This window comes from Astyanax mexicanus, chromosome 10 (assembly GCF_023375975.1).
Source record: "Astyanax mexicanus isolate ESR-SI-001 chromosome 10, AstMex3_surface, whole genome shotgun sequence".
NCBI classification, from domain to species: domain Eukaryota; kingdom Metazoa; phylum Chordata; class Actinopteri; order Characiformes; family Acestrorhamphidae; genus Astyanax; species Astyanax mexicanus.
Genome location: NC_064417.1, coordinates 4,780,772 through 4,807,506, shown reverse-complemented (window position 1 = coordinate 4,807,506; position 26,735 = coordinate 4,780,772). Strand labels below are relative to the sequence as shown.

The window sequence follows — 26,735 nt, the reverse complement described above, 5'->3', positions numbered from 1 at the left end:
TAAGTGTCTCATTTATCTTTTATTATCTCAAATGGCTACACACATTAGCATTAAAACAGACACTTTTACCAGGACTCCAAAGAGAGGTAGAAAAATAATACATGCTACAATTCTGAGATCCTCCACATGTATCCTTCGTTAGGTGGCAAAGTGCTAAATATATTTAGTGCACGTGTTCCCGCAGTCGCATAGTGTTTATAATCAGTGCAAGGCGATAAGTAAACGTCACTCATTACAGTTAAACTAAACAAGTCCTAAAGAGTAAAACATGAAAACATCACTGATAACTTGCCTTTACTGGGGGTCAACAGGGAGGTTATCTACTGCTATACACACATTTATCAACATCATAAAACTTCTCCTAGCTTCTTTCAGTGAAATCATTATCACACTGATTAGAAAGCCTAGGGTTTATTGGCTTTTATAATTGTTGTTGTTGTTGTTAAGCCTAGGATGAAATTAATAATCCGAACACAAAGAATAAATGAATTAAACCTAGTGGTTCTACTCCTGAAATGCCCTTAAAAAGACAGCCGCGGGAAGGAAGTTATGGGTTGACAATACAAAGTTTTTAAATTCCTTCCAATATATTAAGCTGGGAAATAGCAGCTTAAACCTGATTTATTTTACGATTATGTAGGTTTTTAGTATTGTAAAGTAATTCAGAATGTGGTTTGGTGAAAAAAATGGTTTGCAAAGCCTACAAATCTACTCAAAACTATTCTAATACAATGCCTATAGGATCGATACACTAATTATAACAAATTTATTTCTTTATCATTTTTTTTTTGCATTGTTTCATTCAATCGTGAGTCTCAATTATATATATATTTAATTTCTGACAATTTTGAATAGGCAAATTCTTTCTCTAGAGCAAGGCCTTTTATACCAAAACCGCATCTAAATGTCTCTGTTTAGAACTTATCATTTCAATTATACAGACAAGTTTCCTTGCTCCCGATTCTTTAACAAGCCTGTCCAGGTTTGAACTGAAGTGCATTAGAGCAGCAAAACACAGAGATGTACCGGACACAAGGATCAGGATGAGGATTGAAAACTTCTAACAAAACTCAGTTTAACTATCTGGATAAGGGTCAGCATGTGAGTAGAGCGTAATGAGGGTGGGGTGTTCCTTCTGAAAATGGTCTATGATTTTCAGTTCGTCAACTTCAGTCAGATCAGCTGGGACTCCCGAACTTCAGTGCCTGTTCGGGGGCTAAAGACACTCCCCTCTTCTAGTGGTGGACGGATTGAAGACCTCAGGAAAAGGAAAAGAGTACAAGAGGAGGTACTTTAGAATGCTCAAGAATTACACAATGACTAAAAAACGGCTGATTTTCATAAATATCCAGTCTGCTAATCAACTAAACTCTAAAAACTCTAAAGCACTATGCAAATCTCTATTACCCTAGAATACACTGCCTGGCCAAAAAAGTCATCATCTGAATTTAACATGCAAATTAGTAAGTACTACATGGATGATTATCTTTCAGCTGGCAACAAGTTATTTAATGCTAACTGATGCAGTGAGTAGCTTCTCATTTGTTAAACAACTGTGCAGAAAGATGCATCCTGTGGCGTAAAAAAGATCAAGCAAAATAAATAGCTAAAACTACTAAAACTGGCTTTAGAACTGTCAAACACATTTTTAAAAAGTTGAAGGACAGTGGGGAAACATCATTTTCGAGGAAAGAATGTGGTTGGAAAATATCTTTGACGATTTGGAGGACTGATCACTTAAACGTTTGGTGAAATCTAATTGTAGACAACAACAAGAACTCAGGGATATGTTTAATAGTGAAAATAAGAGGATTTACACAAACACAATATAAAAAGAACAAGGAATTAGGACTTAACCGCATTGTATCCATAAGAAAAGTGCATATCAGTGAGGCTAACCAGCAAAAATGCCTTCATTTTGCTAAAGAGCATAATTATTGGACTCTGGAGCAATAGAAGAAGGCCACATGGCTGCCTGATGAGTTCAGATTTACCCTGTTCCAGAGTGATGGAGCATCAGGGTAAGAAGCGAGGTAGTCTGTGTAGGCGGAGCTATGATCTGGGGATGCTGCAGTTGGTCAGGTCGAGGTTCAGCAGCTTTATGCTCCTAAAGAATTAGGTAAATTGACTAACTGAATATAATGAATCACCAGATTATTCCATCAATGGACTTTCTTCTTACACGATGACAATGCTAATGTGTGCTGTAATCAAAGCTATAGGCAGTCCAACCAAATATTAGAACGTGTGCCCTTATTTTGGCCAGGCAGTGTAATAGTGAAAATAAAAAATATAAAAGTCAGTGGTCAGTGAGTGTGTTTACCTGTAAAACTCTATGGGTCGGATTCCTGGACAGGGATTAAGCCAGTCAGTGGTCCATGAGTTTAACTGTGTGTTTAACTGTAAAACTCCCAGCCATAACATCCCTGGGTGGCAGCATCTCTCTAAAGGTAACTCTATCTTAGGAGATGAGGCAGATTTTTAATACTTTGCTATGTAAGGGTCATGAAGGACTTTGGTCAGCTTAAACACGATCTGATTCAGCACAGCGAGGGCCATCTCTGCTGACTGATCTGAAAATGAAAACCCGAACAATGAAATCGGAACAATGTGCACAAAGGACATAGTGCCTTCATTTCTGGCATTTCACCTCTGTATACCTGAGGCTTGCAATAAATAGCCAAAAAAATGGCTGCACACTAAGTCGAATTTCAGCAGAACATTTTTTTTTATCCTATAGTTTGTTTAAAGACTGACTCAACTTTATGTAATTGGTCCAAAAGTCTGAACTATCTAGAAAAGTGAACCGGACCATGGTTCAGTAGATCCAGAGCGAGAACACCTCCTTGGTTCAGAGCCCCTTTCACACCTGCTACTTTGGTTCAGACCCAAACTAAAAAGTCAGAAAGTCTGGACCAAACAAGGTAGTAAAACACCCTAAGTCTCCACACAAATGGTTTAGCTTCAGTTTGTTGCTTTGGGAAGTCAGGTTGTCCATCAGTAAAATGAGTGAGCAGTAAAAGCATGATAATTAGCTCTCAGTGGCTTCATTCACCTCAGGCAACAACAAAGCTCCCCTTTCCTCTTTTTGCCATTGTCCTGCCTCTCTCACTCACTCATTCACTTTCTTTTTCTAACACACCCTACATCCTTCTCTCAGGAAATGACCTCAGATCTGTGAATATCATGTCCAGAGCACAACAGGGCAGCTCAGATAAAGGACCAGAGTTCTGAGTTCAGTTTTGGTCAAAGGTAAGGTGTCTACTGGCCAAGAACATGTTTTCAAATTAAAGAACACATGTCTTCAAATTAAATGCAAACATGATTCTGCAGTTCACACAAACATACGCTCTTTGAACCTGATTTCCTTTAACATATTTTGGAAAATAAAGAGCTTTTAAAGAAAAACATAGAAATCAAAACGTTAAATGGTCATGTAATGCCTAATAAAAATATTTGTCATTTCGCAATAAGGGTATATGCATACAAATTACACTGACAACCTAGTGTCATCACAAGTCATATAGGACAGTAAGTAGTTATGTGCCCCATCACTTTGCCATATCCCATGGAAGCCAAACAAAGCAGCACTGATTTGTGATATTTGAGGACTCCTGCATTAAATATGGAAGTGATTTCTACCAGAGTGGCTTGTCTATACGTGCAGTTCACTGCTAAACAGGGGTTTTAAAGAAAATATCTGCTAATTTTAACTGGCATCACTTCCTAAAGGACATGGAGGACGTTTAATTGCCATAAGTGGACCTCAGGAGGAGTAAATATGAGTACATGACTCATTTTAGCGCATTTTAGGCTAGCACACAAACACAGATGTTCACTAACATGCAAAAATGCCAGTGTATAATCAAAAACAGCCAATTCAAGCCATTATATCAATTCACCTCTCAAACAAAAAGGCTTTCAGTGTTTGTTAGCCTAAATTCCCTGAGTGGATGTGCAAACGGGGGGGATTTACTTCCACACGGCTGCGTGCAGACAGTGAAGGCTAAACGCTGCCTGCAGTTCTGTATTAAGCAATGCTTTCAGATTAAGCCCCTTCCACACAATGTGCCTTTTTAAAGCATATCAGGTCCCTCTGAGACATGGCCTTTTCTAGACTGCCATAAACACACACATCCACACGCACGCACACACGCACGCACACACACACATACATCATGCAGTATGTGTGTGCTTCACAGCTGCTCCCCACCGCACACTCACTCAGAGCTCCTGTAATTGTGTGGAGGGAGATTAGCCTGAAGAGTTTAGGCACGGCGGATTTGGGCCGTATGTCTGTGCTGTGAGGTTCTCCGCTGCGGCCCGCTGGACAATCGACATTCAGTAAAGCTGGAGCCGCGAGGAGAAAGCAGCTCCAGACAGGCCGGGGGAGCCGGAGGCCCGGCCGTTAGGCCCAGACTCGGGGCTAATCCTGACTGACAGAAGCCTGGCCTAGCACTCTGAGGGTGCAAATAAAGTGAGGGGGGGATTATTAAGCCGAGTTGATAGAAATGAGATCAGAGGAAGGTTAATGTTGTTTGACAGAAGGCAAATCTGCCACTGAGGCCAGCAGGATGTGGGGAAAACAGAAATTACATTATATTCCACCTCATAGCCAAATTCACTGCACTCGTCTTTTCTCACTCACCCCACCTTTCACACCCTCTCCAGCTCCAGTCTGGCACTGTCTAGTACCTTTCTCTCTCACCATCTGTCGGAGGATTGGTTACAGGGTTGAATCTGCTGTACTTGATGTTCCTGGATGAACCCAGATAGCTTCACAATGCATTAGCAGACTGTGTTGACTCTGTTAATGCCATTTTATATATATATATATATATATATATATATATATATATATATATATATATATATATATATATATATATATATATATATATAACCAGACCCTAGAGCAATGATTTATCCATAATGAGAGTGGCCATTAAACGGTTAAGTACAAAGTACATTTCCCCCTGTTTTTCTGTGTAATATGCATGAGTACTGTGCATGCTGATACTTTACCTAAAACTACAGTCCAATACTTTACTTTATTTACACACTCAGTGGCTCTAAAAAATTAAGAGACCACTTCAGTTTTTCTGATTTTGTTATTTATAGGTTTAGGTTTGAGTAAAATGAACATTGCTGCTTTATTCCATGAACTACAGACAACATTACTCCCAAATTTCTAATAAAAATATTGGATTTAGAGCATTTATTTGCATAAAATGAGAAATGGCTGAACTAAAAAAGATGCAGAGCTTTCAGACCTCAAATAATGCAAAGAAAACAGTTTCATATTAATAAAGTTTTAAAAGTTCAGAAATCAATATTTGGTGGAATAACCCTGGTTTTTAATCACAGTTTTCATGCATCTTGGCATCATGTTCTCCTCCATCAGTCTTACACACTGCTTTTGGATAACTTAGTTTGACGGCTTGTGATAATCGACTCTAGATTATATTTAAGAGGTTTTTAATTTGGTAAAATCAAAGAAACTCATTATTTTTTAAGTGGTCTCTTTTTTTCCAGAGCTGTATTTCTTAAATATACAGTATTGTGTGTGAACAGACTGTTAAATAGAAAACTCATCTTTTAGTTTTTTTTTTTTTCTTGTTTTCTAAATCAGATGAATAAAAAAAAAAAAAACTCAAATGTTAATCATTTATCATGAAGTGATCACAGGTCTCAATAATGTTGTGACACCAGTTGCTACCAGTCATTAATATTCATGTTTAAATTGTCCCTGGAGCTATTCTACTCATCCAATATTTATGAAGTAACAATGAAGGCAAATGGAACTTCAATATGCTTTACTGTAAACCTGAGAAGCTTTCCATTAGACAAAGCCTGTAATTAGTGCTATCCCACTGGGGCAGACAAATAAATAATTGAAATGTAAGGACACAAAAGGACAAGTATGAAAGAAGAAAACTTAAACTGTGCTTTAGTTTCTAATAAAAGTTCTCAAAGCAAACAAAACCTACAAAATCAACCAGGAAAACCCTTAAAAGTCTGCGACTAAATGAAAAGACTGGGAACTGTGTCCTGTAAGAAAGCACCTCAATTATCTTAAACTAAAATGACACCGTGGTCTATTTTAGCTGTGAAAAACTTGTGCGTATTTGTTTAAGAAAATCAAGGCCAGCAAACCGACTTTGTGATAAAAAAACTTTTCTAACATGGGAAGATAAAGAACCCTGAAACACTGGGCAAAGTCAGAACATGAGATCTGTAATCCATAGTGAGCATTCCCCAAAATAGGTACCCAGCTTCCCACAAATAGTATGTTATGAGAAGTCACAAACCATGTGATTGGTTTAAAAAGAATGATGCAAAACCCAGCCATGAGAAATGTTTTAGGAATAATTGTGAGAATTGCACAAATGTGATTAACATGCAAAAACAAGACCCATTGCACACAAATTGTACATTGTGCAGAATCTCATTGCAGAATGAACTGCTTACTTGACTTTGTCTGGGGTGTGCTACAGCCAAAGTATATTGAGTGTCACTAACGCAAATAAGAAAGCATGAACTTTAAGGCAGCGGTTCTTAAACATTTTGGAGTTCCACAAGGTTCTACTGAGGGGCTGATTTTAATCTTTAACATTTTAAGGCTTACTGCAAGCAGGAAACTCTGAGCTCATCTAGCAAACCACTTTGTAATGCTTTTTGTATCACCAATGGCATATACAGAACCATAGTTTGAAACTTACAGCTTTAAAGTGTAATAGCTGTGAACAACCAGAACTACAAAAGTCATGGCATGGATTTTCTAAAGCAGAAATCTCTTTTGTCTAATCGAAATCTAAGGTTTTGAAAGTTTTGCAGTGCTCTCCAGGCTTATTATACAAAAAGGGGTGAATCTTGACTCTGAGCAGATACCATCAGCTCTTTCTACAAACTAATGCTGGTCTATCTACAACAAAATGATTTTGGACATGAATAGCAAATGAGCACTGCCATGAGAATTCTGATCACGGTCCCAAAGCCCCCTGCAAGCTTCACACTGAATTAGGTTTCAAAGCACTCGAGGTGAAAACACCTCCCTGACGGTTTTATCCCAGCTGGGACAGCAAAGGCCACAGACATCCAACAGCAGGGTAATGCTGGGAAATTACAAGCAGTATCATGAATAAGTAAAAACTACTCCACTTCAGAGCTGTGGGGGAGCAAGCCTGTCCCGTTCCCAGGAGATGAGGGTCAGAGTGCTTCCTCCCAGCTGGTTGTGGAACATTCAGCATGACCGTGATGACGATGATGATGTTCTTCTGGAAGGGGGGAGGATGAGAAGCAAGCTGTAGCTTCACTTTCCCTGAGCTCCCCTATGCTCTTACATCAGCAATCCATAAAAACATCACATAAACCACATCAGCTATCTCTCTCCAGCACGAGAGCTGCTGAGGGTACGGGCATGTGGGCAGTTGCTACAAAGCAGCTCATGTGCCCTACACATACCATCTCCACCAGGGTCCCTGTAATCTGCTCTTCTCTGTAGGGAGATTCACAGACACAAACACCAGAGAGCAGAGGATCAGGTGTTGTCTTTGTTGGGCTGCCCACAAAACACTCTCCACATGGCATACTTGGTCAGAGCTCTTTCTCGGTGACTCTACTAAATTTCATTGCTGGCTTTGCATGCTTTCTTGCCAACATTTGAGCAGTTCTAACAAACAGCTTCCTTGATCTTCCGGATCTCGTCTTGACTTCCACACTTCCCCTGAACTGCCTTTTTTTAATTAGAAAATAAGATCATTTTCAGAGTTTAAATCCTTCTTTCTTTTAGTCCTCCCATATCTTTTGGCTATAGATTACTCTTATATATTACTGTTTTTGTATAGCTGCTTAGAGAAACCTATGTTAGATATGCATTGGAATAATGTTGGAGTCTTTGAAGAGTGAATGTCTATTGCTTTAAGGCCCGGCATAAAGCCCCATCTCTTCTACATTCTGTTATAAACCAAAGAGCTACTAAGGGTGTAACTGAATGTGTGTTCATCTCGAACAGTCACGGTACATAGTGCTACATGGTCAGTCATGTTTCAGTGTGCACAGTCCCATGGAGAATACATACTAAACACTGAAGCTGAGGTATGTGACTAATTAACATAATGTAGACCCAAAGTTCATAGCCACTAGTTCCAATACACCACACTTGCGAAGCGCTGTATTGCGAACTCCCTGATATTGGACTGGAAATATTTTCTCTGTCTGCACAGATTAAAGGTTAAGAGAGTGTTTCATGTCCTTTTATGGTGGAGTGTTAGAACCAGAGATCAGAACCAGTTTAAACATAACACATCTAAATATCACTGAAATGTATCTGTGCGCACACTGGAGTTTAGAGTTGAGTACAGACCAAAAATGGATCATTATTTTCTTAGTTTTAAGAATAAAAAAGAAATAAACCCTTTTTGTTGCCTTTCCCACCTCTATTTCAAGGTCAAAACTGTGGTCTGTACCAAACCATGACTTTCGTTACACGCTTAAAGGCAAAAATGAAGGTAGCAAGGTTTGAGAACTCTTGGGCACCAACATACTTCACTCTTTCATTGCTATTCTTTTGCAATCTCAGATTAACACGTTTGTTATTTTATACGTGTTTATATGTATCTGCTTCAACCAAAAAGAGGAACCATGCCATTCATACCATTAAAGCACTGTTAAAGAACAAAGCTGACTTCACTTGAACCCTTCAAGCCACAAACCACAGGACCAAGTGGAATGGACAAGGAAAGCCACAAAGAATGTTTTCTTTCTATTTCTAAGAATAAGCTGATGATGAATCATGCCGAAGAGGGAGGCTTTATAAACTCGTTGACACAGTACACACAATTAACTCGTTCAGGGTCAAAAACTACAGTAAATACAAGTAAATAAATTACTTTTATGTGAGCTATTCAGAAAGTAATTTACATAAGTGATTTAAAGTTATTTTAGATAAGATTTACAAATACATTCATTAATGATTGTTTACACAATCAAAAGATCTGTTGTGACCAAACAATGCAGAACAGTGGTCTCCAAGCCTGCAACAGCAGAGCTATGTTCTTGGACCTGAAAAAAGGTTGGAGAGCTCTGGTGTAGTGTATCATTTGTTAATAGATCTGCATTTTGGAGATATTTTGGATGTTAATTGTGCAACCAATCAGTGTGTCGCTTGCCATTTCCTTCAAGAGGAAGGTGTGCTCTGACTTTTGGCGCCTTCGTATTTTAACAGCTGCGGTGCATTTCTGCGTTTTAGCAGGGGAAACTGACACACGCAGTCACAATTTGAAGGTACGCCAGCAGCTCATTTAAGGGAACAGTAATTTTTTTTTGTTCTTTATTCTGTTTATTGTTGAGTTAAGAGTCGACTTTGCGCTTTTCAGCAGGTTCGTGTGTGTGTGTGTGTTTATAGAAGAATGGACTCTGGCGATTGACTGTTGTCTAGGTTTATTTCAGTCAGTGGAGCTCCTGTGTTTTCCACCGGCAAAATATATAGAAAAATTAAATAAATTTACCTGAACACACCTCACTTACAGACCACCACACCCATTAGTGTAGATTTATTCATAAACTCCGATGCTATTTTGACTGCGTGGGAGTTTATGGTGTCAAAAAAGTCTGTTGATGTGGTGCAAGATAGCAAAGAGCATTGCGATGCGCATCAGAAGATCTACTTACATCACATTATATCAGAGCTTCTCTCTTCTCTCTTTACTGTTAATCTTTCAAAACACACTTGATTATCAAGTTGAACCATGTTAATTAACAACCAGCAATGTTAAAATGCTTGGCAGAAAGCCTGAGCTCATTAGAAATATTCCTCTGAACCCGGATATATCACTCCACAGTCAGAAGAAAGGAATACAGTACGGTTCTCAGGAGGTAAGACTGGAACTGTGCCCAGGACAAGCTAACAAAAATAACCTTAAAGAGGACAACTGTACTGAGACAATAAAAGCCCCAGCTAAAGAAACTTTCACGCTCGTCCTTCACATTTAAACTACGAAAGAAAATGGCAGAAAGTGAGCAGGCCAGGTGCTTGTTTTCCAGGCTGGGGGTGAGTCATCTGCTCCCATGGCAGGGTTAGGGCCGCCTCTTTCCACAAGGGTGGAGGGTGCTACGATTGAAATGTCAGAGAGCAGGCCTTCAGGGGCCACGACGGATATGGCTGCTTTAAACACAGCCTTTTTTATGGTCGTGCTGACATAACTGAGCAGAGCTTCTCTCATCTTTCCTCCACACCTACGCGCCTTTCCGGCCAGCCATGTTTGTGTGTGTTATAGATGGAATATGAGAGGGCACATCATTACAATCATCATTACAATGGAAATGATAAAGGACCTTCAGGAAAAATTAAAGTAACTTCTCTTTCCTTGCTTTTTTATTCTTTATGGCATGGATTCCACAACATGTTGGAAACAAGCCATTACTTGAAAACATACAGTACCACTTGAATGCAGTGAAGAAGATACAGTATGTCCCCTGTGTTATGAAACACTCGGGCACAGTTCTTCAGAAGATCCCTGACTTACGTTCACTTAACTGACTGAACATATTTTCCAATGAAGAATATTTAATGAGGGTGTACTTTCATTTTGTGGCTGGAATCATTGTTTACAGCTTGTTTTTTACTGTGTATATAGCTTACTTTCCAATTGGTGCTCAACAAAGCTGGCAACAAGAAGCTTGTGGAAAGGATGCCACAGTGAATGAGCACTGCAATCAAAGCTAAAAGATGTCTAAAGAAAGAAAGAAAGAAATAAAGTATGTGACCTTTTTTTTTGTTCATGCAGTGTAAATGTACAAAATAATCTACTATAAATTATGCGTTGTTATGCGGGACAGTAAACACTGTGCCATTTTGCTAATGTTTGCATAACTGTAGTTGATAAAGCCTATTTGACCATAAATTATACAAAATCTACACAAAAAATATATATAAAAGGGAAAGTCTAAAATAAATCTGGACCAAAATATAAACGCATACAGAAATAAAATAAAATAAAAAAATAAAAAAGTGTTCTTTTTTTATTTTTCCTGTTAAGAATTCCATTTTAAGTTTCCAAAACTCATCTACCCTTTCTAGATGTTCTGTAGCAAAATATGTTTTGTGGTGTGGTCTCTGGAAGGCTTAAGACTCTTCCATTAAGGTTTATTTTTGTGCAAGCAATGCTACACAGGGGAAAGGTGGACCACCCCTTTGACTTAACCTAACCTCCCTGCAGGTTTTTGGCAGGACTGCGATGGTTTGAGGTCAATAAAACTATGGACACAATTTAGACTTCAAAAAACATACGAAAGTTCAAAGCAGGAAATCTTCAAACATCAAAACGCTTTAAATGTACCTGACTTTCAGCTCCTTGCACATTTTAGCCTGCAGCCTTTCATATTCTGTTTCTTACAAACTCTGTCATTTTTTTTCTTATTGTCTGGATTGTGCAATGGTTGGGTCCAGTAATAGCATCAAGTTACCACTATTTTATTTAAACAGAAGCACATTATTGCCCTCTTTGATGTTTAAAGACCAATGCCATCCCATCACATCTGTCATGTGAAGCCCTGACACTTAAGTTTCAACAAAAATCCAAGGCTGACATTCCTGAAGGAGATCAAAGAGGACTCAAATAAAGTGAAATCAGGAGGGGGAAAGACATTCTCTTGCCTGTTATTACAGTATTATGTTTCAGTGATGCTGTGAGGGACATGAAATGTCCTACTGTGCTCGGGCTCCAAGATAAAGACATTCACACTCATTACAGTCAGTGGGTGGAGTATGTCTCTAATTAAAACATTAGTATGAGGGGCTTCCAAACGAACATCACAAACCTGGCACTAAAAATGCTGAGGAAATGTTTAAAACCTTCTACAAAGTGCTACAAGTGTAGACTGTTTACAGGAGACAGATGAAAGAGACCACCCTCCACGCCTTAGCCTTCAGTAACAACCGACAAAATAATTCATTACCCACTTTAGAGTGACTGGAGCTTCAATAGTAAAGCATACATCACTGCAGCCGGAATGGGTCTTTACAGGAAAGCCTAACAAATAGAACTCCCGCAAACGACTACCGGAGTTAATTCCTTAAGCTCCTGAATTTCTTTTCTTACTTGCCAGGGGATTCCCGAGGCTCCGTACAGGCTTGGTTTGGGTCCTGAGACACAGGTGAGGTTGGGATGGAGGCTTTCTGAGACTGGTTGCTGCTGCGGAGCAGAAGTGATTTTCCCCGGCCGGACTGGACACCACTGCGTCTGCGGGCCACTCTGCCGACAGGGCCCGATTTCAACCTCCGTAAGGGCACCTGGGACCTGTGGACATCAAACAAACCTTAACTAAACAAAACACAACTATGCACATTTCACACTATGTTCAGGTCAGCAATTTAAACATACACTGCCCTCAAGAAGTATTGGAAAAGTGAGGCCAATGCCTTTTATTTCTGCTGCAGACTATAAAGATTTGGGTTTGAAATTTCTTAAAAAAAGAAAAGAAAAATCCTTTCAAAGTAAAACGAATGCTGGATATTAATCTACACAGATTTGTCTTCTAAAAACTGTTCATTTGTGTGAGTAAAGCGTTTACGTTTATTTACAGTAAGCTTAGAATTTCAATATTTTAGCCAGGTTAGCAGCACTAGCTGTGGTTAGTAGCGCTTAGTGCTAGTAAATGCAGTCCAATAACGCTAGACTGAGGAACCCTTAGTGTTTCAGTAACCCAGGGCACTACCAGCTACTGTGTTTTAACACGGTAAACATGCAGACTACAGTCCAATATACTCTGAATGGCAAAAGAGCTGGATGCAGCTAGCGGGTAATGCTAATACTGCTCCAGCTTTGGTGCTGGAGAAACTTCACTAAAAACGCACCCTAATAATTTACTGCTCTTTAATACCTGACTGGTAGAATACATACATAAGGCTCACCAGAATATAAGGCACACTATAAGGATTTTAAGTGCGCCTTATAGTGTGAAAAATACAGTACATCAATATTTACAATGTATTGCCCAGCCCTATTTTAGATTCTTGTCTCACAGGTCCTGGGGTGAAAAAACTAAAGTTTTTCCAAATCATACACATCAACAGGTTTGCCAAATTTAGATTCAAAACTAGAAGAAGACCAAGTTACATGTGCAATTTGTAACAAAAAAAAACTTTTCCAATGTTTCCAGGATTTATGGGAAATCTCATATACTGAAAATACTGTACATTCCTACTTTCTACATGACAAACAGTATGAGTCAGCAAACGGCATCACAGACCACAAAAACAGCCTCTGAGAGGGAATGTACAAGAACCGGACTGAAAAAGCCATAACAGAATTCCATGCATTGCATCAACTCCATACAAACTCTTCAGACTACTCCATTTGTGTGGGTCTGACAGAGACAAAATCAGCTCAGTTCTACTCCACTGTGTACACTCAACAGCTTCAGGTGGATGGGATTTGTGGCTTACTGAGAGCTGTGCAGGTGCTGACATGGAATATGAAAATGACGTTTGATTTATCTGTATATCAGTGAACTGTGGGGAGGAAGCACCTGCAGACATGATGGGATGAGAGATATGACAACCAACACACACACACACACACACACACACACACACACACAAACACACACACACACACACACGGGTGTATCATGTTCCCATAAAACTCAACAACAGCTTGTAGCACATCATGCTGTACAGCAGGTTTTGTGTGTTTGTCTTCACAGTTGAAAACGAATAAATAAATAAAACGTTACAGAAAAGCAGGCAGTTACTAATGCCCACTCCACAAAACTTTCAGTTTAACTTCCAGCTAGCCGGAAATGTTGGGAATAAACCCCACTTTTCTCATGAAAAACAGGAGGGAGTAATTTCACACTTCTAGAGAACCTGTCAGGAGCTCATGCTGTTCAACACTTTCTGAACAGTAAACATTCCTGTGCTGAATAGGTGAAATATTACATGATAATAATGCATTCAGAATAGTGACCAATGACATTCCCACACTACGTCAGACTGTTCCAAAGATGTGCCCAAAATGTAATTTAAAAGAACTCTTCACAGGACAGTCCTACCTCAACTTTATCCTACACTTTAGAATGCAGCTATTTTGTCAGTTTACATACATATATATACGGACATTTAAATAAATAAATAAAAAATATGAGTACATATATATGAGTACTGTGAACAATTCTGATTGGTAAGTTTCTCTCGAACAGAAGATTTCACTACAAACCCTCTCTGAATGACTGTTTATAACATAACCATTTATTCACAAATCAATTTATTTTCATATGCATTTATATTTCTATAATTCTAGAAGCTCTAAAATGTCATTCATGGCTTAAATCAAATTTTATAATAATAATACTAATCATTTATAGTGACAGTCTTATGACTAAGAAATACTAATTTCTCCTCAGACTAAACCGAAACTAACTGGATTTCCTCAAAGATGGCTGTGTCTCAGACTTAATGCCACTTGATCCCTGATGAAAACCTTTGTTAGCACCAAACAGAGCCCCGTCAGTGTTTGCTCAGTGGGTAATGGCTGAATCAGCGGGCGCTCAGGTAGCTCAGGCCAGATACATACAGCCAAATCATTTCCTCATCTTGTCTAATAAGGATAATCCACACACTGACTGCCGGTGACCCCCGGCCTGTTGGGCCGATTTCAGACACTTGGCACTAATATGGGAGAGGTGGGGAATGACAGGTATGTAGCAATTTCTTAGACTTCTCTGCACCATTCCCATGATATAGTTGCTATGAAATAATCAGGCGTTCACTTAGTGTTTTATACCTACTCAAATAGTCTATATTTTTTTGTTTACTAGAGCAGAATAAAGAGTAAATATCAAAGTATTTTTTACACATACAAAAGAATCCCAGTGTGGATTTGACGGTTAATAGTAATAGTTAATAGTCATAGCACTGACAGCGTTTATCCTTGCGCATTGTTGTGTCTGTGTCATGAGGGCAGGAACTCAATACAATGCTTAAGCAGTTGCTGTTGTCTGTATTTTGATGATGCACAGTTCTGACTCTCTGCATTGCTTTATGTGAACACTGACTCCACCCACCGCACCTATAAATAAAACTAATTATTAACACACATCCCAAACCTGTGTGTGATCCCACTCCTGCAGGTGTGTTCTGGTATGAAGACTTTACTGTACTACGTCACAAAGGCTTAAACAATGTGATGGTTAAACAAATTAGATTTTCCATCTTGGAAATTATGTGGGAGGTGGTGCTCAAGTTTGTGAGCAGCAGCACCATTTGTTGTGTAGATAAAGACTGCAATGTGTGCAGTGACCAATAGCATTAACAACTCCTTAATCATGCCTTTATTTAAATAAATGAGACCGGTGAGGATCTCTTAGTCAAGACTAATCTGTGTTTTAGAAGGATAAGTTCAAATGAACCTGGTTTCAAAGCTGCATTCCACAGCTTCGGTGTGGGAGGAGAGCCCATTAATGTGAATGAGCCAGTATGTCTACCTTGTTCAAAACCAGGGGTTTAATCCAAGGTTTTATTTATGCAGGGTTTTTAAACATTTATTGTTATGCAATTCCAAAGTTTTAATTATTAAAAGTTTATTGCACTTTAAAAACGCGCAACTCCATTAACTTGCCATTTAAAAAATTATGCAACATACTGCAATTATTTGTTTAATAATGTGTCATTCGATAATTTGTTATTGTGACAGTTATACCTTTAACCTGCTAAAGAAATAAATATGGGGTTCTATGCGAGTTCATTGTACTTTATACTGCTCTGGAAAAAAAAATAAAAGACCACTTAAAAAAGAGTTTCTTTTATTTTACCAAATTAAAAACCTCTGGAATATAATCAAGAGGAAGATGGATGATCACAAGGAGAACATGATGCCAAGATGCATGAAAAATGTGAGTAAAAACCAGGGTTAGTCCACCTAATATTGATTTCTGAACTTTTTTTGCATTATTTGAGGTCTAAAAAGTCCTGCATATTTTTTGTTATTTCAGTCATTTCTCATTTTCTGCAAATAAATGCTCTAAATGACATTTTTTTTATTTGGAATTTGGGAGCAATGTTGTCCATAGTTTATAGAATTAAACAATAATGTTAATTTTACTCAAACATAAATCTATAAATAGCAAAATCAGAGAAACTGATTCAGAAACTGAAGTGGTTTCTTCATTTTGTTCCAGAGCTAAATGTCTAATGTTAGTATTGAAGGACCTTTAAAAACCCTTTTTAAGTGTATTTACCTCATTCACAAATCACATGGGACACATTAAACTGCATGGTGTGAATAACTCCACCCACCACACCTATAAATATAACTAATTAAGGAGACACATCCCAAAGCCGTGGGTGATCCCACACCTACACAATACCTATGTTCTGTTATGAACTCTTCACTGTACAGGGTCACAAAAGCCTAAAACAGGCGATACACACGCACCGCACACACACACGCAGTTATTAAACAGCATGGGTAGGACAAGTACTTCACTTCTAGATGCGCAGCAAGTTCCCAGAGTCTGTGACTCGACTGTGCAGCTGCTGCGGGCACTTCAAAACCCATAAATCAGACTGAATCATACTCTGAGAAGATCAAAAACAAACCTGATTAATGGCAAACAGATGTAAAGTAAACTAAACCTAATTAGTGGGACGGAGTTGCTTCTCTTGAGAAGCTCTGGCCAGCGTAACGATATTAATAATTATGATGCTGCTGCACAGATGTTCCAGTCTTTGCAAATAATGCCTTCATCATTAACAAAGCAATCATTTAAAACGTACAGCCAGGGGTTAAAAAACTAATCTGTTATGACGGTTTTGTGCACCTCTGTATTTCTCTCACACAGACACAAACCTGTTCTCAGCTGTGCCTCCATCAGTGCACTGAGGGGGGAGGGGCTCTTTCCTGACCACAGCTTCATTCTGGGGACGCCTGCTTTGGCTTCTCCTTCTCTGAAAAGCAAGTACAGAAACTTTCTTTCAGTCCTGTTAAATAGTCAACAAGCAGGATAAACAATTAAAAATCCCTACCAAATATCATAACAAAATGAACTCATCCTTGCTGGCTGATATATATTTTTTATGTAAAATGAATGCCAAATACAACATAGCAAGGAGTGTATTTTGTGCTCCTGGGTTTTACATAGAGTTTGAGAGTATGGCTGAACGATTAATAATTTTTGTATTGAAATAGCAAATTTAATGGACACAATTTGTTAATATCAGGAGCTGCGTTTTGAAGTAGCCAATAGCCTGTTTGTGTGTGTGTGAAGATGCAGCCTGCTCATCCAGGAATGCATCACAAAGTCGCGGCATGTGTGCCGTGGTGTCACCAGGTTTGTAGTCCGTAGAGAGCTGGGGATTGTAGTCTTTGGGCTCATAATTATTTCCATGCCCAGCGCGAACGACAGAAGGCGCAGAATGAGCCGTGGCCGGCGTGACAATGTCCTAATATTTATGTTTTATTATTAAGTTCCGTCCAATAATAAATATAAGCTGTGACACTTTAATAAATGTGGCTTGAAGAAAAAGAAAATAAAGGTTAATACACCAATGCATATTATTTATACACACACTTTTTTCTTTCTTTTAATTGTTCCTTGAAATAAAAAAAATTATAAAACTGACAACTGTGGGGAGGAATTTATCAGTATATATTTATAATTACATTTGATAGATATCTTAACCACTAATATAGGTTTAGGGTTTAATGGATTCAAAATCTATTTAAATCTCAATTTAAATCACAAACACAATATTTTGTGGGAAAATCACATTTAGATGTTCTGCCAAATTCCAAAACCTGCAGCCTTATTGGGGAGTGTAATTCACTTTACACCATTATTGTAAAAGTAAATGAAAATTGTTCTATGAGTGCATCTTTATGGACAGTTGTACACATGCATTTGTTGACAAGCTGAAAGACTGGCAGAAACACCATTTATCCTATTGCAGTCCAAGTAACATTATCAGGATTCTGCTATGAAGATGCAATTTAAGACAAAACTGCAACAAAAAGTAAAAAAGTCGCTGTGAAGTAAACAATACTGCCCCTTTAAAGAAGAGAAGGTTAGGGAAGGGGCATGGCCTCTTTGTTTATAAAACAGCACAAATCAGATCCTTTATGTACAAGCTTAACTTCCAAAATTAAAACTGTCAAAATGTTCAATAAAGAAACAGAAAAGAAACTTCACCTCTTTTTTTTCCCCCAAAAGCAGCATAAAAAAAACTCTGTGAACTCTAAATTCTGGTACACCGCTGCCAAAATGGTCCCCTGGAGTTACAAAGTGACCCATTTCAGCACAATGAACTGCATCCTACAGCCCAGACGGTAATAATATCCACACACCCGTGAAGCTCAAAAGACCTGATTTTGTCAGAATACAGCATGCCAGGCGGTCTGCTAGACACCGATACAACACAGAGAATGAGTTCAACCTGAAATGTGTCATTTCAAAGCTTCAGTAATCCTTCTTAAGGTTCAGTTACTCTTAAAAAAAAGTATACAAGGAATAAATATTACTGATATTTTATTGACTATTCAAACATATGAAACCACAATTTGTTGAGAAAAGCAACAACAGGGTTTGGTCATAAAACCAAGTAATGTCTCATTACTGGTTATAATTACTGGAGTAACTGCTTTTATTCCAATTTCTCATCTTAAAAAAAAAAAAACTATCCAGATGAATCTCTCCATCCGAATAGAGTGAATCTGATTGTGATTGGATAAGAAGTAAAAACATATACCATTCTGAAACCCTATTGGTTTATACGATCCATCACACCTACGCACATCATGCCCACACTGCAGCAACAAGATAGCAGACATATGTAGACAAACTCCAGTCCAACTAAACTTCTGTAATATATTTATTCATTCACTTATTGATTAATTTTTAATGCCCATTTATGCAGCTGAAACATTAGGGAGCTGAGTGCATACACAAATTTATCAACATTAACATTTTAATAGAACATTATAGTTATATTATAACTATACATTACGTTTTCTAACTGAAGCAATACCTGTGCTTGGGTGAAGGAGACTGAGGTCCTCTTCTTAGACTGGCAGGCAACAACAGGGCTGCTTCTGGCAGGAGAAGCAGGCTGGGCCTATGAGGTGGAACCACAGTGATTTTATTTTATTTTTTTTATGCTGCTGTTGTGAATATTAAGCTCTTCTGAACACATCATGGATATTGAGATTAAGCAAAAAATATCCTATTAGTTACAATCTTCACTAATGAAAACAACGCATTGTACCAGTCCTAAAATAAAGCTTAATATTACACAAATGGTATAAGAAAAAAACAGATCTTACCTTGTTGCTTGTGTTCTGTTTTGCTGAGTCCGCTAGGTAGCGCTGTGCTAATTTCAAAATGCGTGCAAACAGGTTTTTACCTCCTGGTCCTACAGGCTCTGAGAAGAGAAACACAGTGCAGAATTTTATTAAAGATATTTATTGGTATTGTGTTTGTACATACGTTTTTGATATTTCAGTAGATATTATTTACAGCAGCTGTCAGTGAATGATAGTTATTACTGGATGCATTATGTAAATAACTTTAAAATAGATACAAACATCTCTTGGTAACGTTTTTTTGGTTTTTATATTGTTCATATCGATATTGGAAAAGTTCATGCCCCCTTACAGGTTTCTTTTGTTTTACCTTTTTTGTCATACTTACATTTAACATATTATGAGGAATTATTTTATTAAGGATAAAAACTAACTTGCCCTTATGTGAAAAAGTAATTATCATATATCGCAAATGCCTGATTGCAGTTTGGCGGCCAAAATTGGCACAACCAAGTTATTAGGTTTAGGGGCAAATACTTTTTTCACACAGTTCAATAGATTTTTTTCCACTTAATAAATGAAAATTTTAAAACTGCTTTTTTATTTACTCTCATGGAATTCTGGACAACAACATTCGGTTTTTAACTCTTTTATCAGATTTGTAATTTTCTATTATTAATTTGAAACATGTAAACCAATCCTTACAATCCTTTAAACATGTACCTACAACCTAACTTTTTTTTTTTTAAAAGCACTGATACTGTCCATAAAATGAACAGTATAATTGAGCACAGTTTCTTCTGTAAACAATCTATACATTGTTAGACTATCACTTTCCTCCAGTGGTGCCATCATGCTCGTCACAGTGTGCACACTACATGCATGAGATCACAGTTTTATGCCAACCATAAGAAGGGACTTCAAACACAGTCTCTATCTACCCCTAACAATCTTAACACAACAGAACAAGAAAATATGGGCTGCGTTCCATTCCAAAGCTTCTGTCTTCAGTTTGCTCTGAAAAGAGGAGAGGGGCTCTTTACAGTCTAGAAGCTGGGTGACTCAAGAGATAGCTGGATTCCAGAGATAGCTGGACAAAAGGTATAGTACAGTAAATCATGTTATAACAGCCTGCCATATATACACCAATCAGTCATAACATTAAAACCATAATGACCAATACTGTGATTTCATTGTCCAGCAGGACTTGGCACACTGCCTGGACTACCAAAAGTGTCAATTGGTCTTACATAATAATCTTATCAAGACATTGATTTTTGGGTTTTAACTGGCTGTAAGGCATAATTATTAACAATAAAAGAAATGAAAGCCTAAAATATGTCACTCTGGGTGTAATACATCTATATAATATGAGTTTTACATTTTTAAACTGATTTATTGAAATAAAGTAACTTTTCAAATGATATTCAATTTTTTTTGCGATGCACTAGTATCACTTTCAATAAAATTAAATTACTTGCTGCCCAATATGTATACTACATCTCTTGATAAGTGCTTTAAGTGTTTAAACCAGATCATCAATGTAGTTCACGTCACATGTCAGAAGTTTTAATATAGATCTCCTCACCAAGTTAAAAAGTTTCTAAAATCCTTAATGGAAATAAAACGGCTGATATAAGGTCTGATAATGCTGAATGCACTCTTGGATGAAACAGGTTCATTTTGGCCACGGCCTTTGCCATGTCACAGCATCTATTTTCCTGTTTGGGATGACTGCAGCATGTCTTCATTACCCATTAATCATCGCTCTAAGCCTGCTGACCTTTTTTAGAGGGCCTATCCTCCGCAGGGTTTTCCACAGCTGGACTCTTTTCCTTCTGCTCATCACTGCTCACAGAACTCGAACTGTCCTCCTTTGTTTTCTCTGAAAATGAAGGGATGAAGGAATGAGACAAATTAAAAGCAGCAACCCTATAAAAGGTCAACATGTAGATGATAAAAAACCATCAAAAGACAGATCTAAGCAGCTTATGCTTCTTTGTCGAGGAGAACAAAGAGATTGATTCCAACAAAAAGAACAATAGTACAATAATCGCATCACATCTGACATATCTCAGTGATTTATTTCAACAGCTAAAGTTAATACGACGTGTTTGGCAACACTAAAGTCAACAGGAAAGGCCTGCAGTATTACTCTGACCCATTCAAAGAGTAAACCCCTGCTTAGAGTCATAATTTAGCAATCTGTCTCAATCAATGAGAGCAGTAGTTTATAGGCTTTGCTTCAAGGCCAACCTCAAACGGAGCACAGGCACAAACATGCTGCTTGTGAAAATGCTGCAGGGCGCAATGCTATAGAGGCCAAACAACGCTAAAATGAGTTTCCTTTATGTTTTCATTTCACTCTCAGTGTTTACCTCTCTTTGAAAGACAGATTTATATCTGCATGCAGGTAGAAAATCATTTTTATCCCATATGAGAGGGGCAGTGGGTGATGATCAGCATTAAGTCTCCTTTCAAAAGTCTTTGGTTAGGGGCTGTTTGTTGGCGAGAACCTGGTGATGCGATATTAATCATGATTCAGGGGTTACGATTCAATTTCTTGCAATATATTGCGATACTGTAAGTAAGACGATATTTTGATGCATTTGTTAGTTTAGTAAAACTGTCATAGTATGACTACACTGACCATTTGCATAAAATCTGATTGATTAAAGAAAAAGTTTACAAAAAAGTTTTTTTTTCCAATTAAACAGTTGGATCTGAAAACATTGCTTTATAATCTAGTGGTCAGGGTTAAAAAAAAAAATAAAAATAAACTGCCAGCTTCCTTTTACATGTGGACTATTGTTTTAAAGTGTGTAAACCAACACAGTATTGCTAAACATAATGCAATATTTTGATATATCAAGATTTTAAAGATGGCCAGCCAAAAACTCTTGTCAGTTAGACAAGCCACACTTGTTATGTGATGTAATACTTCTTGCACTGATCTCCAACCAGCTCTACTGTTCCTCTTTCAGCCGTTCACATGGAGGAACTGGTCTTGGTTCAGCATAAAGAGCAGGACAGCAGGACCCAATCGATGTGGGAGAGTCTCCAGTGTGTAATTTGTTGGTGGAGACGGACGTTAATAGAGCGTAACACCGCACTTTTCCCACTGGCATCTGTTTCAAAGACCATGAGCCAAAACAGATTAGCAGCTGATGCAAAGCTAAAAGTTCCCCTACAGCTGCATTGCAGTAATGACAGGGGTCCAGCGCCCAGGGCCTACCCGCTAATCCCACCATGACACTGAAGATTTTTTCACTATGGATTCAAATGAGGACAGGTTTGTGTATCTTTCTGTCCATCTGGCAGCAAACAAAAGGACCGAACCGACAGAGGAAGCCTGTAAAACCCATAAAATACAACAAACAAACAAAAATAGGTAAGGGATAACACAAATATGAGGTTCAAGTGAGGACAGCACAGCACAAGACAGAAACTCAACCAACCCCAGAGCAGCAAGGCTACTGACTGATAGCAGTATTAATCTCTGACCACAGTTCAATATAAATATATATCCTGATAGTAGATCAAATGGATGGGATTTACTTTAGTTCTGTAAATTTGAAAGACAATCTTTAGATCATACTTATGAATGACAACAATCCAGTCACCCTCTGTCTGTAAGTGTGTATGTGCCAGCTGGTAACAGGGCTACACTAGTATACTAGTACCTGGTTCAAGAAAGAGAGAGTTTGAGCTTGAGATAGAGAAAGAGAAAAGAGAGAGAGGAGAGAGGAGAGAGTGTAGGATTATCACTCATCTGCAGAGCTAGCAAGGGCAGGGGTGTGTGAGGGGGTGTGACAGAGACTGTAAAAAAATATGGACGCCGTGTCGCCGTTCCCACTCATTCAATGAAAATGAAGCCTCCATGTTGGCGATCCTGAAACCCGAGTCTGTAGAGCACAGTAGAGACCAGAGGAGGGAGAAAGACTGTGGAGAGACAGCCTACTCATTTAAATAACCCCGCCCCTGAGGGCTGCCTCGAGGTCACAGGCTGCGAAGCGGAGCTGACGGTCTGTTATTGGTCCTGCCCATAACCAGCCCTTTTACAATAACCACACCTTTTTTGAATAGAGCTGAATAACGTTTTTAAAAACTTATTCTGTGTGGATATAAAAATTTGACAATGTAAGCAGAGGTTACACTAGCTGTTGCATTTAAATAAAAAAACGGGATTGAAAGTTGTCTGTTTTGCCATTGAAACCTATGGGGATGGGTGGGGTTACACAGCTTTCTGAAACCGAACAGCAGGGGGCGCCCGACCTGTGGTGGCTTCACTTTTAAGAGACAGTCTATGGGGTGTGATGATGAAAGTAGACTTAACCCATAGTTCAGACCTGAGTGAACCATCAAATCTTCTTTGTTGTTCAACTGTGAACACAGGCTTTACAAGAGCATGACTGGTAAACCAACTGGAGCATAATACTGCCTGATACAGAGGTCCTGTGGATGATTCTTTCCTTTTAAATTCAGTTGTGTTATTGAGACACAATGCATGTTGCAGTGCCAAGAAAAAACACTAAAAGACAGTATGGAAATAAAATGGAAATAAAAGGTCAGTGTTACTTACATTTATGTTGACTTTAACCAAAATGCAGACATTAATAAGCCCAATGTCATAATTTAAAGAATCAGGAGGAATTTCAGTGCGTAAAGGGCTCAGACAAGACTACTTTGGCAAACCTACAATGCAAAACTGAAAGCCCTATGTAAACCACATCCAGAAACAGCTTCAACTTCTCCGAGTCTGGAGGCATCTGGGATAGACAATCACACGTTTGTGATTGGAGTCACCTTAATCTCTGACCAGATCAAACAACATCGATTTAGCTCTGTGAATTGGGTTTTATCATAATACCTTCATATTCTTTGGGCTCTACTACAGGAGAACACAAATGTACCCACAGATGCCCTGGATAGGTTCCACTTCCCAGGTGAAAGACATTAACACACGGTTGGCAAAGAAATAAAGGAAGTTCCTTGACCTCTAACTAATCTCCAATGAACAAAGCAGAACTCTCACAATGCTGCTCTTTCTGAAGGAGGTGCTGCTGCAGTCAAACGACACACACCTGTTTCCAGCTGAGCTCCAGAGTCAGAGTTTCTCAGCTTTGTTCAACTCAAAGAGAAACCTCTAGGTCACTGATCTCCTTGGTCACTGTATTGTATTGACACAAGGTCATAAATCCCCTAACTTAAAAGAAAAGACTGTGTGTTCGTTAAGCAGACAAGACAAAGCTTTTAAGATGAACTTGTGAATCACAGTGCTGATCAATCAGCTTGCACAATAAGTCATTCTTTCCTTTCATAAATGAGCAACTCATGCTACAAGGACACTTCAGTAATGTCCCATCACCCTTTTCACTCTAACAACAGTCTGGCTACCCAAGCCTGATCTGATTCATTTTTGCAAACAGTACAGTTTAAATTAATGTTACTAAATAAATAAAAAAAAAAACACACACACCAAAAAAAAATTGCTTTGTTTGGCATGTTTGGGAACAATGCTTGGGTTTGAGAACAAGGTACAACCTTTTCACAGAACCTGCTGCATACATTTTATAGCCACTAAAATAAAGCTAATATCATTGTTTTTGAAAACTGTTAAATTTACACCATATTATGCTTTTTTATTTTTATTTTTTATTATATTGTCACAAATATGGAGGTTGTGCCAATGCCAATATACATATGCATTCACACAACATCCGTGGTGGCTCAGTAGTTAGAGCAGCGGGCCATCGACAACAAAGTTGTTGGTTCAATACCAAGGTTTGGAGGGCCGTCACTGTTGAGTGGCTACTCACCGCTCCGGGCACACGTGCTCACTACCATCTGTGTCAAAAGTAGTCTTCTTTTGTAATTTGTAGCTATCAACTATGACTCCTCTCTGACTGGATACAATAAGGCACATCAATAATTACAGAAAATTGTTTATACAGTCATAAAATACTATGCTAGGCGATATATAGCTGTGAGGCATTAACCAGTCAATAAAGGCAGAGTTGAAGAAAAAAAGTAAGGTACGGTAATAAGCTAATAAAACAGTTTGGACATTTTAGACATTTTTAAATCAAAACCTATTTTTTTTTTAAACTGTATAAAATAAGAGGTTTCAAGTACACTTTCTTTTAAAATTCTACTCCCATCATGACAGAAAATGCCTAAAAAAGGGACAAAATCTCTGCACACCCCTGCAAAACCAGGCTGAGTTAACCATGATTAAAGCCCTGTCTCTTTCTAGACTGCCAGACTGCTGTTCCGGTGTTTTATGAGAGCCAATCAATGCTGGACGGTGTCCAGGTCTGCTTGGAGCAGCAGTGAAAGCACACACACTCCTGCTCTGAAACTGATAGCTGTCGCTTCCTGACAACCAGTTACCATGTCACCTGAACACAGGAACTCTGTGAGAACACGATTAAATCTGAAGTTTCCTTCTGGACGCCAGAACACGGGGACAAAACCAAAGCCAGAAGCCTGTATCAGTTTGGCTATGAGTGCAGATTTCAGGGTTACTTCTTTTAAAAAACATTATTTTATAAAACACACAGAGACAATGGCTCTATAAGAGGCAAAAAAAGTCACCAGAGAGGTGACGAACACAACATTCTCCCCTTGTGAGCATTGCCTGATATTTAAAGTGGCTTTGGCTTGGTGGTTAGAACTGCCTGCTGAGGTGGCAAAGATGATCGCAGAGTGAACCAATTGTCTATAAGAATTTTGAGTGAACCCACACATACCAAACTACTTCTAAACCATTAAAATCAGAATATCCTACAGTTTTTTCACCATCACATTTTTGTCCATATCATGCACCATTAATACACTCAAAAGTGTCCACAATGGGCACATGAGCAATTAAGATTGACTGTAAAGCAATGAACAAAGGCTGACCTTTTCTTTAAGAGTCCCATTCCCTAGGGCCAGCTGTGGGTGGAGAATATGAGGTTAAGCCTATATGAACTCCAGCACTAATTTAAAAAGAGTGATAGGACTTCAACTAAGTTAACATGTCAAAGGAAAAAGACTAATAATTACAGTCCAGATTAGTCTATATATTTAAAGAGGAAGCTGCAAGAACTTGTGAGACCTCTTATCATCAGTCCATCTCTAACATCAAAGCATTGGCTTCTCCAAACCTGTCCACTTTCTATCGCTTCCCCGGAGGTGGTACAGCTGGTCTCAAATCAGCCACATCTTTCAAAACTAGTTTGCATGGCTGCTATCAAACTTCCTAAAACTGTCCTAGAGCCAATAATTAAAGTTAACTTAATTATAAACGCAATGGTGGAGCTTTAATATAATTATTATGACCCACCGCTATAAAGTTTACTGTAAATATTACTGTTAATTTGCTCAAAAAACACAAATAGAAACTGAAACTGTGTATACAGGGAAAACGTGGTAACTTGGGGGAGTTCCATC

The 26,735-nt window shown here is 38.4% G+C and overlaps 1 protein-coding gene across 1 annotated transcript in view; it reads right to left on the bottom strand.

Moving 5' to 3' along the window:
- Nucleotides 1-6: 6 nt before the first annotated feature.
- The window catches only part of si:ch211-266k8.4 (carabin), a 48,140-nt gene continuing 21,411 nt past the window's right edge, over nucleotides 7-26,735 (bottom strand). The window contains exons 11-16 of the mRNA XM_022683788.2: nucleotides 21,082-21,183; nucleotides 19,320-19,417; nucleotides 19,025-19,111; nucleotides 16,851-16,948; nucleotides 12,102-12,299; nucleotides 7-1,258 (exon numbers count right to left, since the gene is read on the bottom strand). Coding sequence (XP_022539509.2) covers nucleotides 1,174-1,258; nucleotides 12,102-12,299; nucleotides 16,851-16,948; nucleotides 19,025-19,111; nucleotides 19,320-19,417; nucleotides 21,082-21,183 — 668 coding nt within the window. The 3' untranslated portion in view covers nucleotides 7-1,173. The remainder of the gene's footprint in view (nucleotides 1,259-12,101; nucleotides 12,300-16,850; nucleotides 16,949-19,024; nucleotides 19,112-19,319; nucleotides 19,418-21,081; nucleotides 21,184-26,735) is intronic.